Genomic DNA, 12,205 nt, shown 5'->3' with positions numbered 1-12,205 from the left:
CAATAATCATCCGTTTTTCCTATTTCCCCCTTGAAATAATAAGGGAGAGTGTATATATTTTTGAGGGTGATAATTTAGAATATACTATTATTGAGGCTATTGCATACTTAATTGTTTAAGGAGTAAAAAAAAAAAAAACTTTTATACAACTGTAAACACAATATCTTTCAATTTTTCTTATTTTACGCTTTGATATACAACAGCTGTTATTTTTTTATTTAATTTTTTTCCCAAAAGGGTTTCATATTAGTGTCTAATTAATAAATCTTTGTTGTTTTTTTCCCTTATTTAGAATTGCTGTCTTGATTTATTATTTTAATTAATTGGGAAAAAACAATAATCTAAAATTCTGGGGAAGTAAATTACAAGTAGATTATTTTGCTTTATTATTCCCTGGTGGAGGCACCATACACTTATTAATAGTCTGATAAAGAAGAAACTAACCTCCGGCCAATTCAACATTCAACTGCCGGGAATCCAGGGTTTTCTTGTTTGGGAAACATTTAAATTAACCGCTAAGGTTGAGAAAATGGTTACACCAATCTTATACTCTCAACAAGCAATGAATGGATCTCAGTGCTGAACTTCGCCTCTTTACTACTCAATCGCTGGTGAGTGAAATCAGAAAATGCATTTATTAACCACAGACATTTTTAGTCACATAATGCAAAAGTTGGTTGCATATGAAAGTGATTAAATTGCATTGCAGAAGGTTGCCCATAGAGTTAAAAATAAAATATTAAGAATTGATATCGGGTTTGTTCAAATGAAGATCGCAATTAATCCGAAAATCAATAATTTTACCCAACCCCAGACTGGAACAGGATATATTCTCAGAAAAGAAGGATGCACTAAATGGTTTTACTGCATTTCCAATTGAGTATGTTTCACAAAGATGATATAAAACCCTGATACGTTCTCTAAACTCTCATATCACAATGTATTAAGTGATCTGGGGAAGAGAGCTACAACTAGGATCATGTTGACAGCTGATTTCCCTTATGCTCACAGTCCATACTGTGAAACCAGAACCCCTGTGGTAACCCTGTGGTAATTTGCCTCTCTTCTCCTCTCTTCTTTTCTCTTCTCGTCCCTTCCCTGTCACCCAGAGCAGCTAGAAACGACACATTACACCAACAGTGGAAACAACAGCAACTAGTTTATTGACCCCTCACCCACCTGTTCATGTTTACCTTTCTGCAAGGCCAGAAATTTTTTTTGTTTATCATTAAACAAAATTACAAGTAAATTCTACTTTATTTTATTGTTCAGTTTATTTAATAAATCACTCTTATGGGGGTAAAAGGTAATGTAGCAACTTTTAACGCATGCTATGGCATGCTGTAAGACAGAAAAGATCCAACTTCACCTTTGTGTCTACATAAAGCACTTGAGACCTAATGGTTAGTGGGATCTCATGGCAGTCTTCTCTGTACATTCCTCTCTTGGTCTTAATGGATGGGATTTCTAATGGAGTAGGATATAGAGGGTGGAAGACACGTTACCTCAGGAAAGTGTTTTTAGGATAAGAAAGAGTCAGTCAAGATACTTATGGGAAATAGAGCTGTATAAGGTCTTTCAATAGACACGGTAATGAATCTGAGCCACCAACCTTATCAGGATACAGTGAGATACTAAATTGATCTTTTACAATAAAGACAGTCACTACTACATACACTTGTGACGAGGACTCGGGCTGGTTGGGATCCATGTGCGGTTTAAGGGGAGGTGTCAACTCGGGACGAGCAGACGGAGTCCGCAGACACACACAGTGAGAGGAGGACGGGCAGGCTCGTAACAAGAACAGGCAGTGGGTCAGGGCAGGCAGCGAACGTTCGTGGGCGGAGAACAGGCAGAGTAAACTAGGCAGGCGGCAAACTATCGAGGTCGGGAGAAACAGGCTAGACTGGTACACGAGATAAACAAGAAAATGGGTAGAACGCTCAGAAATGTGGCCGGGGCTAACAAGACTTCGCGAGGAGGGAATTCACAGGCACGGTTTAAATAGATAGGGGCAATGAGAGGCAGCTGGGAACAATCAGGGCAATTAATACTCGGGCGAGTGCGATCGCCGCTGGACAGGGAGAGAGACGCCCTCGTCGGTGTTTGTGACAGAGCCCCCCCCTGCGAGCGGCTCCTGACGCGAAGACGAGACCTGCACCGGGGTCTTCCCCGAGGTCGAGGGGCCGGTCTTTCCGGGTTGGCTCGGTGGAACTCGGTGATGAGGTTGGGATCGAGGATGTCGTCGGTGTCGACCCAGGATCTTTCCTCCACTCCGTACCCCTCCCAGTCCACCAGGTACTGGATCCGACCTCGGCGTCGCCTTGAGTCAAGTAGTTCTCGTACCTGGAACGCCTCCTCGCCGTCTAGGAACAAGGGAGGGGGGCCGTGGGTACCCTCTTTGTCTGCCCTCGGGGGGTCGGCCGGTTTGAGTAGGGAAACATGGAAGGTAGGGGAAATGCGGTAATCAGTGGGGAGTTGTAAGCGAACGGAGACAGGATTGATCTTTCTGAGGATCTTAAAGGGACCAACATACCTGGGGCTGAGTTTCTTGCTGGGCAGGCGGAGATGGAGATCGCGGGTGGATAGCCAAACCCATTGGCCAGGAGTGTAGTGTGGACCGGGTCGGCGGTGTCGGTCTGCCTGGGTCTTGGAGCGGTTCATGGCTCGTTGTAGGTGCACGTGCGCCTGGTCCCATACTGTCTCACAAACTTTCATATTGTGATAATTGCTGAAGCTTGTGTCATGGTATACAGTATTATTGCAGTATTGTTACACATTACAAAACAGGTTGAAATAAAAAAGTAATTTTTGTTCCAAATGACAAGAGTAATTGCTTTTTAAAACACTGAATACATGTTTTAAATGAAAGATCCCAAAAAAGAAGGTAACTTTGAAAAGAACCTTGAACATTTAAGAAAGTAAATTAACTAGAAGTAGATAAAAAAAATCAGTTTTGCAGATTAATCAGTGCCGATATTTGCTTTGTGGAAATATAGTTTTTTGGGGGAAAATCAGCACCAATAGTTGCTTTTTTAATTTCCTAGTGGGGATGTCATCATTGACAATATTCACCCATATTTTTATCCTCACCTCAATACATATTTTGTTATTTTGTTTAGGTATCCTAAATTCAAATGATGTGGAAACATGCCCTATCAGCACATCGCATCTCCAACTCCATATCTTATGAATAATAATAAAAAAAAAATATCTGGTGAATACTTACATATATAACATCCAATCTCAGTCAATTCTCCATCATCGTCACAGTTTATGGACTAATGCACAATTATTAATACAGGATGTTATATAATAAAGACACATGAAGTAAAGACATTGAACATGTAGTTACATAACATTTATTGATTGACAATCATTCAAGGAGCCAGGGGGCCCATTGTTTGGAGGAACTGCAAAGTTATGAGTTCACAATGACCCACCGTGCAGGAGAGCGCCACAGCAACGTGGACGCACTGTCCCGATGGCCATGGAGTAAACAGGAAAGTAGGTACTGTGAGCACAGAAAGATCACAGACTGTGAGCTAAGCCACATGGCGGCCATGCATGAGTCCGGTCACTTTGGGGTGACGAAGACTCTCTGCCGTCTTTGTCAGGCCTTCTATCGGGATGGGTGCAGCAGGATGTAGAGGGCACAGAACACAAGGGCCTGCAGGGCCAGTTCTAGGCCCAGCTGCAGCAGATTCCGGTGTGGAATCCAATGCAGTGGGTTGGGGTGGATGTTTTGGGGCCATTTCCCAGCACCACACAGGGGAACATACGCATTGCCTGACCAGGAAGCTGAGAGCCCCAGAGTATCCATAGCAATCAAGGGAGAAACTTTGTGTCCAGGGTATTTTCCACCATGTGCGAGTGGCTGGGAATTGCAAAGAAAAGAGCCAGGTGCCCCAAACTGGACAGCCAAAGGGAAGGGCTGTATAGAGAGGTTGTTTATCAGGTGCAGCTGCCTCCCCATGGATGCAAAGTGGTGCTCTATTGTGACTGGCTGGCACCCAATAAAGGCTCTGCAAAACCGCAGTTAAACCGTTAAACCGAGTCTACATCACCCTCATCCAGCCCTTCCCAGGGGGAGGGCTCTGACAATCAGCCAGAACACAAGTGACTGTTTGCCCAACGGACGCGTCTCGAAGGGGATAACCTAGGAGAGAAAGACATTAAAAGACTTTGTCCTCGGGGTCAAGGACTTCAGTATGCGGGGGTGGGGGGTAGTGTTGTGTGTTCAAAAATTGTTTATTGTTTTTGTTACATTCTTATTGTTTGAGAAATGTTGGTTGTGCATTTTGTGTTGTGCATTTCTTTCAGAGCTGTTTTCAATGTTGGGTGTGTGGGGGAAGGTGCCACCCATCTGGGTCGAATGGTGGTAAGAGAGAGACTGTGGGTCCACACTGTTTCAAGTGAAGTTCTCCAGTTAGAGTGTAAGGCGTGGCTGTGGCAGACAACAGTCATAAATAAATGAAAACGTAATTGAGATCAGTCTCCTCCATTATCATTGCACGTACAGTATTTAAGTGTATATAAGTGCTGCTCTACGGCATCATCATTAGCATTTCAATTAATCTCATGTTGCGTTAAATTAGATCAAATGATTATCCTACATCGGAAATTTCTCTATACATTTATTTTTTGTTGACGTTGTCGATAACGTGGTGCATTTTCTCCCTTAGTTCAGTTTGTTTAGGCATATGTGAACACGGCAATCGCACTCGGATCCGCACCAAAACAACAGCGTTGCAACTTTTATTTAACTACCTGTACTCCCAACACTGGTGAACGTTATATCTATTGTATTATAATTTCAAACCTAATAAACTTTATGATGAATGATTTGCTTGAAAAGTGTGCTTGGGCTATCGTTCTTTAAAGGAATATTCCAGGTTATTCATTTGTGGCATAATATTTAATCCACAAAATATTATTTTGAAACGTCCCTCCTTTTCTTAAAATAAAAAAGCAAAAATCGAGGTAATAGAGAGGCACTTACAATGAAAGTGAATATGTAGCTTATAATTGCATAAAAGCACATACATTAATTAACAATGTAAGTTACTGTAAAATGAATGTATATAAACTCAACTCATACATTATTTGAGCTGTAAAGTTGTATAACTGGTAATTTTTTATAGCCATTTTAGAGTTTTAGGTTGTGTTGACATTACATTGTCGTGGCAACGAAATTTAAAAATTAGCTAAAACTTTACACAGAAAAGGTTAGTAAGCGATTTTATCACAAAAATCATGTTTGTCTTGTGGCTATAATTTTGAAAAAGTGAGTGTTTTAACGTACAAAAATTGGCCCCCGTTCACTTCATTGTAAGTGTGCCATTCTGGAACCCAGAGGGGGAAGCCAAAATACATTTTTGTGATAATTAATATTATGCCATAAATTATGTTGATTGAACTTTACTTCTGTTGAACCCAGAAAATTACTATAAAATAAATGACGCTTTGTGTGATATTTTGTTATCTAAAGACATTCATGCATTTTAAATAAGGATTTAGTGATGCTTTTTAACTTTTGTATGAAAAAACGTTCACAGTGACCCAGATATAAAATCAGCATGTCATGTCCCAATCCCATCCCTTCCCTCTCTCCCTCAACTTTCTTGTCTCTTTGTACTGCTCATGCATAAAATAAATAAAAATTGCAAATTCATTGCTAACAAATGCAAAAGTGAGCTTTGCTGACTGGAATCTCTTTCACAGACTGGCAAACACTTGTTCCATGTTTTACAAAAAGAATGCTACAAAAGTTAAAGGAATTCCAAACCAAAGGAGCATTGATTTACTCATCAGCAATACCAGTGTTTAGAGTGCACACCATACTGGCCCTTACTGGTAGATGTATTGGCTGTCAAGATTTGATAAACCATTTGATCTTTTTAATAGTTTGAGTGATAAATATTTGACAGAAATAACTGACAACTGCATTTTCTGTGTTGATATTGAGGGGAAAATATGTGGAATTCAGATGAATGATTTAAGTATGGTAAAATGTGTTAAAGATTACTGTGAGTACTAAACTGATATTAATAGTCCAAACTATAATCAAATTAGCCAAAATATTTAATGAAAGAACATGCATGGGGAATCTAACACAGATTTTGTGTGGTTTTGCCAGCTTATGCCCCAGATGAAATCTGAATTCTGCACTGATTTTGAGGGGAAAACTGTGGATTTCTGTGGAAGGGATTTACACATACTAAAGTGTGTTAATGGATCTGAAAGCACTATACTCTTATTAGTAGCTGAAGGAATACCCCTAAATTAGCCAAAATATTCAATAAACAAACATGCAAAAGTTGGGAGATGTGCAATTCTGTGCAAATCTGTGGAGTTTTCTGCACAGTTCCACGCATGCAGATTCTATTTGGGTCTGCTTTTAAGTTATGAGAGCATACGGGTAGTTGCATGAACAGCAAACATCATACCTGTCTCTCCTTGGACACCATATGTAGGAACCATTTGAAGTCCATCGGTTTAAAGGCAGAGAAGACAAAAAGCGAGTCCTTTTCATAGCGATCTGTTTTCTGGATGGTTCCTTCGGGATACGTGATACGCATGGTTGACTTTGAGCCCACATGCTTCTCGAACCCACTGACAGGAGCCTCATTCAATCTAAAACCAATGGGCAATATTTGTATTGTAGATGTTTATAAAGCAACATGAATGGAATCTTGTCAGCTGAAGGACACCACCACTGCCAAAGGATCGATGGATGACAAAAGCTGTTGAAAACCATCTGTTATTGTGTACAAGAACCTTCTAAATGAGACTGCTGGACTTATTTCTCGTAGTGGGTCTATATTAAGGCGGTACATACACACATCTGCCAAAAGAGTCCAGATCTGAATCAGAATGTACTGGATTGAGGAACAGAGTGCTCAGAGCACAACACTGCCTTCACTTTGTACTGTATAGTGCACTTCATAATTGTGACCACAGGTCAGTCTGACTGCAGCTTGAAACATACTTGAAGAACAGAAAAGATAAAGTAGACAGAGTGAATAATGGCTGTATGTGAGAGAATAGAAACTGATTAAATTATTTTGTTTTGCAGAATGACACTTTACATGTGCAGATCCTGAAGTCTTGTTTGAGCTTTATATTCTGATTGGATCAGCTATGTTCAAAGCTGTTGTGAAGTAGCTAATATACAGTACACCTGTTCCAGTCCTCGAATTTGATAGCCCAAGCATCATTCCAAGATATTTAGCATAACAAAATATTTGTATCTTTCACTATTTGTATCACTCTGCTTGTCAGTGTTTGCGACTTTCCAAATAGTGGTGGGTATTTTGATTCATCCCACTGTTGAATGTGTTCCAAGGAAGTACTGTGGAAGATACATCACGGGGAGTTACCTGAGGAGGGAACTAAGCCCATGGAGCCCAACACCAGTACAGAGCACTTGTGGCTCGTAGTGGGTCTGGACACAAATTGCTAGGGAGGAGAACATCCAGGAAGCGAAGCTTAGTGGCTAACCTGACACAGAAGGCACACTGGATCAACTTGGTGAAGGGCGCTGTGTGCCGCATTACCAAGTTCTACCGGCTCGGACCTAACAAAACACGGGACGAGACGGACTCAACCCTGAGATTGTAAAATCTGGCGAATATATTGGGTGTTGCCCAGCCCGCTGCTCTGCAGATGACTGCTAGGGAGGTGCCGTTGGCCAGTGCCCACAAGGATGCCACACTTCTTGTTGAGTGTGTTCGGACCCGCAAGGGTCTGGTAGGCCAATGAGATGGCGTCAACAACCCATTGAGCTAACTTCTGTTTGGAGACGGCGTTCCCTTTCCCCCATCTGCCAAAGCAAACAAAGAGCTGCTCAGAACATCTAAAGCTCGATGTGCAGTCCAAATAGATATGCAAAGCACGTTCCGGACACAGCAACAAAATGGCTAGGTCTGCCTCCTCCCGGGGCAGCGCTTGCAGGTTCACAACCTGGTCCCTGAAGGGGGTCTTAGGAACCTTGGGCAAGTAGCCTGGTCGCGTCCTCAGGATAACGTGAGTATGTGCCGGACCGAACTCCAGGCGGGTGTTGCTGACAGAGAACACTTGCAGGTCTACTACCCTCTTGATGGAGGCTAACGTGATCAGGACAGCCGTCTTTAGGGAGAGGGCCTTGAGCTCAACTGAATCAAACGGCTTGAATGGGGGGATCTCTGAAGGCCCGTGAGGACCACTGAGAGATCCCAAGAGGGGAACAGGCTTGGTTGGGGAGGGTTTCAGTATCCTGGCGCCTTTAAGGAACCTGATGATCAAGACGTGCTTACCCAGGGACTTGCCATCTACTGCGTCGTGGTGGGCTGCAATAGCAGATACTTACACCTTCAGGGTGGAGGGGGACAGCCTCCCCTCCAGCATTTCTTGCAGGAATGAAAGAACTGACCAAACTGTGCATCTCTGCGGGTCTTCGGCTTGGGAAGAACACAATTCGCGAACGCGCGCAACTTTAGGGTGTAAAGTTGCCTGGTGGTGGGAGCTCTGGCTTGGTTGATCGTGTCTACGACTGCAGGTGGTAGATAACTTCCACAGGGGGATTTTCCAGGGAGGTGCTGTCGTGAGGAGCGTGAGATCCAAGAGCCAGGTCTGGGTGGGTCAGTAAGGAGCCACCAAGGTGACCTGTTCCTCGTACAGGGGGTGATTGTCACACGGTATGTGCCGTGGTACCATGCCCATTTCGGGACTCAAGTCTGTAGCCAGTGTTGAAGCGTTCTCATATGCATCAACCCGAGCAGTGCGACTGAGGATGCCATATGCCCCAGGAGTCTCTGGAATTGAGAAGAGATGTTCTGAACCAGTGTGAGCTTGCTCTTTACCCAGTTGAACTGAAGCCCTAAGGTGCCGGAGCACCTGGTCCTTGTGAGCGCATAGTAACTCTCGAGAGTGAACCAGGATGGGCCAGTCGTCGAGGTAATTGAGTATGCAGATGCCCACTTCCCGTAGCGGGGCAAGGGCTGCCGATGCGACCTTTGTGAAGATGCGAGTGGACAGGGACAGGCCGAAGGAGAGAACCTAGTACTGATAACGCTTGGCCGTAGAACGGGAACCGTAAAAAGGTTCAGTGTCAAGGCAAATTGTAGACATGGAAGAACTTGTCCTTCAGGCCTACCGCTGTGAACCAATCTAGCTGTGGAACGCAGGTAAGAATCTGTTTCTGTGTGAGCATTTTGAACAGGAGTCTGTGCAAAGCCCAGTTGAGAACTCGCAGGTCCAAGATTGGTCGCAACCTGCCACCTTTTTTGTGTACAATGAAGTAGAAAGTGTAGAAACCCTTCTTCATCTCGGCTGGAGGTACTGGCTCTATCGCGGCTTTGAGAAGCAGAATTGTGATTTCTGCGCATAAAGCACTGGCTTTCTCGCCACGTGCGGAAGTGGAGCGAATACCGGCGAAAAGGGGCAGGAGCTGGGCGAACTGAGTCGCATGGTCCTGGCAAACCAGCGCGATGGGTTGGGCAGCGAAAGCTGCGCGTCCAAACTCTGCACGAGGAGCACTAATGGGACGATCACTTTTGACGTACCGGGCGGGGCTTCGTGGCGTGGGGGAGCAGGCGTGGTTGGGAGGCAGAAGAGCATCCCAAGGCTTGGGTGCTGAGAAAAGTCTCAAAGCACTTACCTTGCTACGTGCACCCGGCAGGGGCCGGTTCAGAGACTGAGTAAGAGGTCCTGGAGAGGCGTCTTCAGAACTCATCAACGGTGGCCTGCCGGGGCTGAGTGGTCACGGGTCCAGAGACGAGAGAGCTGCGTCCGGGGAGCCGGGACTGCAGAGATTTCGGGCCACGGCGCGCACCAGCCGGATGACCCAGAGAGTGAGGAAATCGCTCTTTTATTGAGAATGTGGAGCCCAAAGGCGGATGAAAGTAACAAAAATAAGGATTTTCCTCCCGGCCCTCCACCGGGGGACGGAGTGGTCTTGGTACCAGCTCCGGAGTGAACATCTGACTGCCTGGGTCGCTTTGGAGCTTTCCTGGTCCTGGAAGGGGTCCTGGAGACGGGGGGCGTGCGCCACCTGCGAGGTGCTCGATCCTGGGGCTGAGAGCTGGGCCCGGGTTGAGGCAGAGCTGCCTGTTGTTTGGTTACAGGGGGACGCCCTCGGCGAGCAGACGGGTTGCGGGGCACACAAGCTTGGTAGCGCCGCGGCATGATGTGAGATATAGCCTAGTTCTTGGGACATAGGTGGATCACTACCGCTCTGTCCACCTGAAGGACCTCATGTGTACCCGTTGGCCACCCCGCCATCCAGGGTAGTGAGAGCGGACGAGCGGAGGGGTCGGTTCTGGGCAGTAGGTGCCCTCCATGACCGCGTCAGCTCGTTGTGCACTTCTGGGAAGAATGTTACCGGGGGTGGGTGGCTGGGAGCTTTGCCCGGAGCCGAGGTACCAATCGTAGACTGCGAGTGAGCGTGTTGGGGGACGAGTGGTTCATGGAGATTTACGAGGCAGCGTCTGTGGCCGTCGGTCTTGGAGAGAAATCGACCGCATACAGGAACTACACAGGGGCGGAAAGGCATCTTGAAAAAGACGTGTCCTGAAAAGGACGTTCAACGCCGCTGTTTATTGCTTTTTATGAGTGTAAACTCAAACTCTTTTAGAGAAAATACAACTCTTTTAGGAGGAGAACACTCTTTTTTTGGTAGTGAAAGTGCTGTCGAAGCGCCCTGGGGCGTGGAATGCACAGCGTGCAGAGAGAGAGAAAACGCAAGCTGGAAATGCGCCATAGATCCAACATTAGAACTTTTCGCCAGTAGAGGTGAGTGAAACAGTAGTGAACTCAGCTTGCTGTTGCACAACTGCTCGGCTCTGAAGAAAAAATCTGACTGACAGACGCACGCCCTCTTCCCTTTATACCCGTATGCGTATGTTTATGGTTACCAAGCAACGCAGCAATTTGGCACATTAATGTAATATGTGTGGTGAGCATATTTCATCATTTTTAAAGCGGCTTTGAATGTGACTCATCCAATCAGAATTCAGAACTATGCATTTTATATGACACGAAACTAAAAGCTTCTCATGGTTTTTCTGCTTTATCTTTGTATATCAGCATATGTGATTGCTTTGCTATATTTAAACAGAGTATCAAGAGTAGTCATTAGGGGCATGAATACTGCACAAAGTACTAAGAGTCTGCTGGTTGGCAGAGCAGCACTGGATCGGACATCCACAAACATATCCTGTTGATTCAGCGATCATTGTCCTAACTCTTTAACCTTACCATCATGGAGTTCTCCCTCCCATGCAGAATTGCTTAAAAGTATTCAAAAGAAAATAATGATTGACATCTGAAGAATGTGCAATATTGTAAATCGCATGGAATTCGCAGTGATAGCTTTTAGTGTGTACGTCTAGGATTTTTCTTTCTTTTGTTTGAAGGGGAAAATTTTCAAAGAGATGGTTCACCCAAAAAAGTAGATAGTTCACCTGTTTTACTTTTTTAATTCCGTTCAACACATATGGGTCCTAATTATTTGGTTACAAGACATAAGAACTGTATGCACCCAGTTTACAAATTAATGAACACAAATTAGATTTGAGAGCTGCTGTAGAGTGGAAGATTTTCTGTGAATAATTACTTATATATTAGTCTTTTCATCACATAAAGCATTCATCTGGTTTCAGAAGAGTTGGAATATAGCACACAAGTTGTATGGACTATATTTGTGGTAGTTTTATAATGCTTTTTTGACCTTTCTGAAGCTCAATAATCTTAAATCACAGTGTGATTTTACTGTATGGAAAACAGCAGCATGGACATTCTTATAAACACCTCCTTTTGAGTTCCACAGAAAGAAGCAAGTCATACAGGTTTGGAATGACATAGAAGTAACTAAATGATAACACATTTTTCATTACAGTTGAACTATTTTGTTTATGTGTCAATATGTTAAATTGAATTACCTGTAAATAAAACCATTCTTAACAAATTCAACTTTACCAGAGCAATTTTCTAGCTGGTGTGAAATAAAAATAGACACAAAGAAAGAAATATCTTGCGTTCTTACAAAGGGAGGTGGGTACCCATTGATCCTTGACAGTCGCTTAAAATTTGGATCGAGAAACATGGGGGCTTTGTGAGTAATTTAACAGAATAAATTAAAGAAGAGAAAGAGAAATCACATGTTAAAACAAGCAAAGAGTTCTATACATCACAGCCTGAGAATAAAAATCACACTCATCACGTT

The 12,205-nt window shown here is 43.9% G+C and overlaps 1 protein-coding gene across 1 annotated transcript in view; it reads right to left on the bottom strand.

Annotated features, from left to right (window-relative positions):
• The window catches only part of LOC127654302 (CMP-N-acetylneuraminate-beta-1,4-galactoside alpha-2,3-sialyltransferase-like), a 49,664-nt gene extending 39,949 nt beyond the window's left edge, over positions 1-9,715 (bottom strand). Inside the window, exons 1-3 of the mRNA XM_052141426.1 lie at positions 9,655-9,715; positions 9,255-9,504; positions 6,450-6,636 (exon numbers count right to left, since the gene is read on the bottom strand). Of these exons, the coding sequence (XP_051997386.1) occupies positions 6,450-6,636; positions 9,255-9,504; positions 9,655-9,715 (498 nt within the window). The remainder of the gene's footprint in view (positions 1-6,449; positions 6,637-9,254; positions 9,505-9,654) is intronic.
• Between the last annotated feature and the right edge of the window lie 2,490 nt (positions 9,716-12,205).

This window comes from Xyrauchen texanus, chromosome 13, assembly GCF_025860055.1.
Source record: "Xyrauchen texanus isolate HMW12.3.18 chromosome 13, RBS_HiC_50CHRs, whole genome shotgun sequence".
Taxonomy (NCBI): Eukaryota; Metazoa; Chordata; class Actinopteri; order Cypriniformes; family Catostomidae; genus Xyrauchen; species Xyrauchen texanus.
The sequence above is the reverse complement of the archived record's forward strand: the minus strand, read 5'-3'. Positions and strand labels throughout refer to the sequence as shown.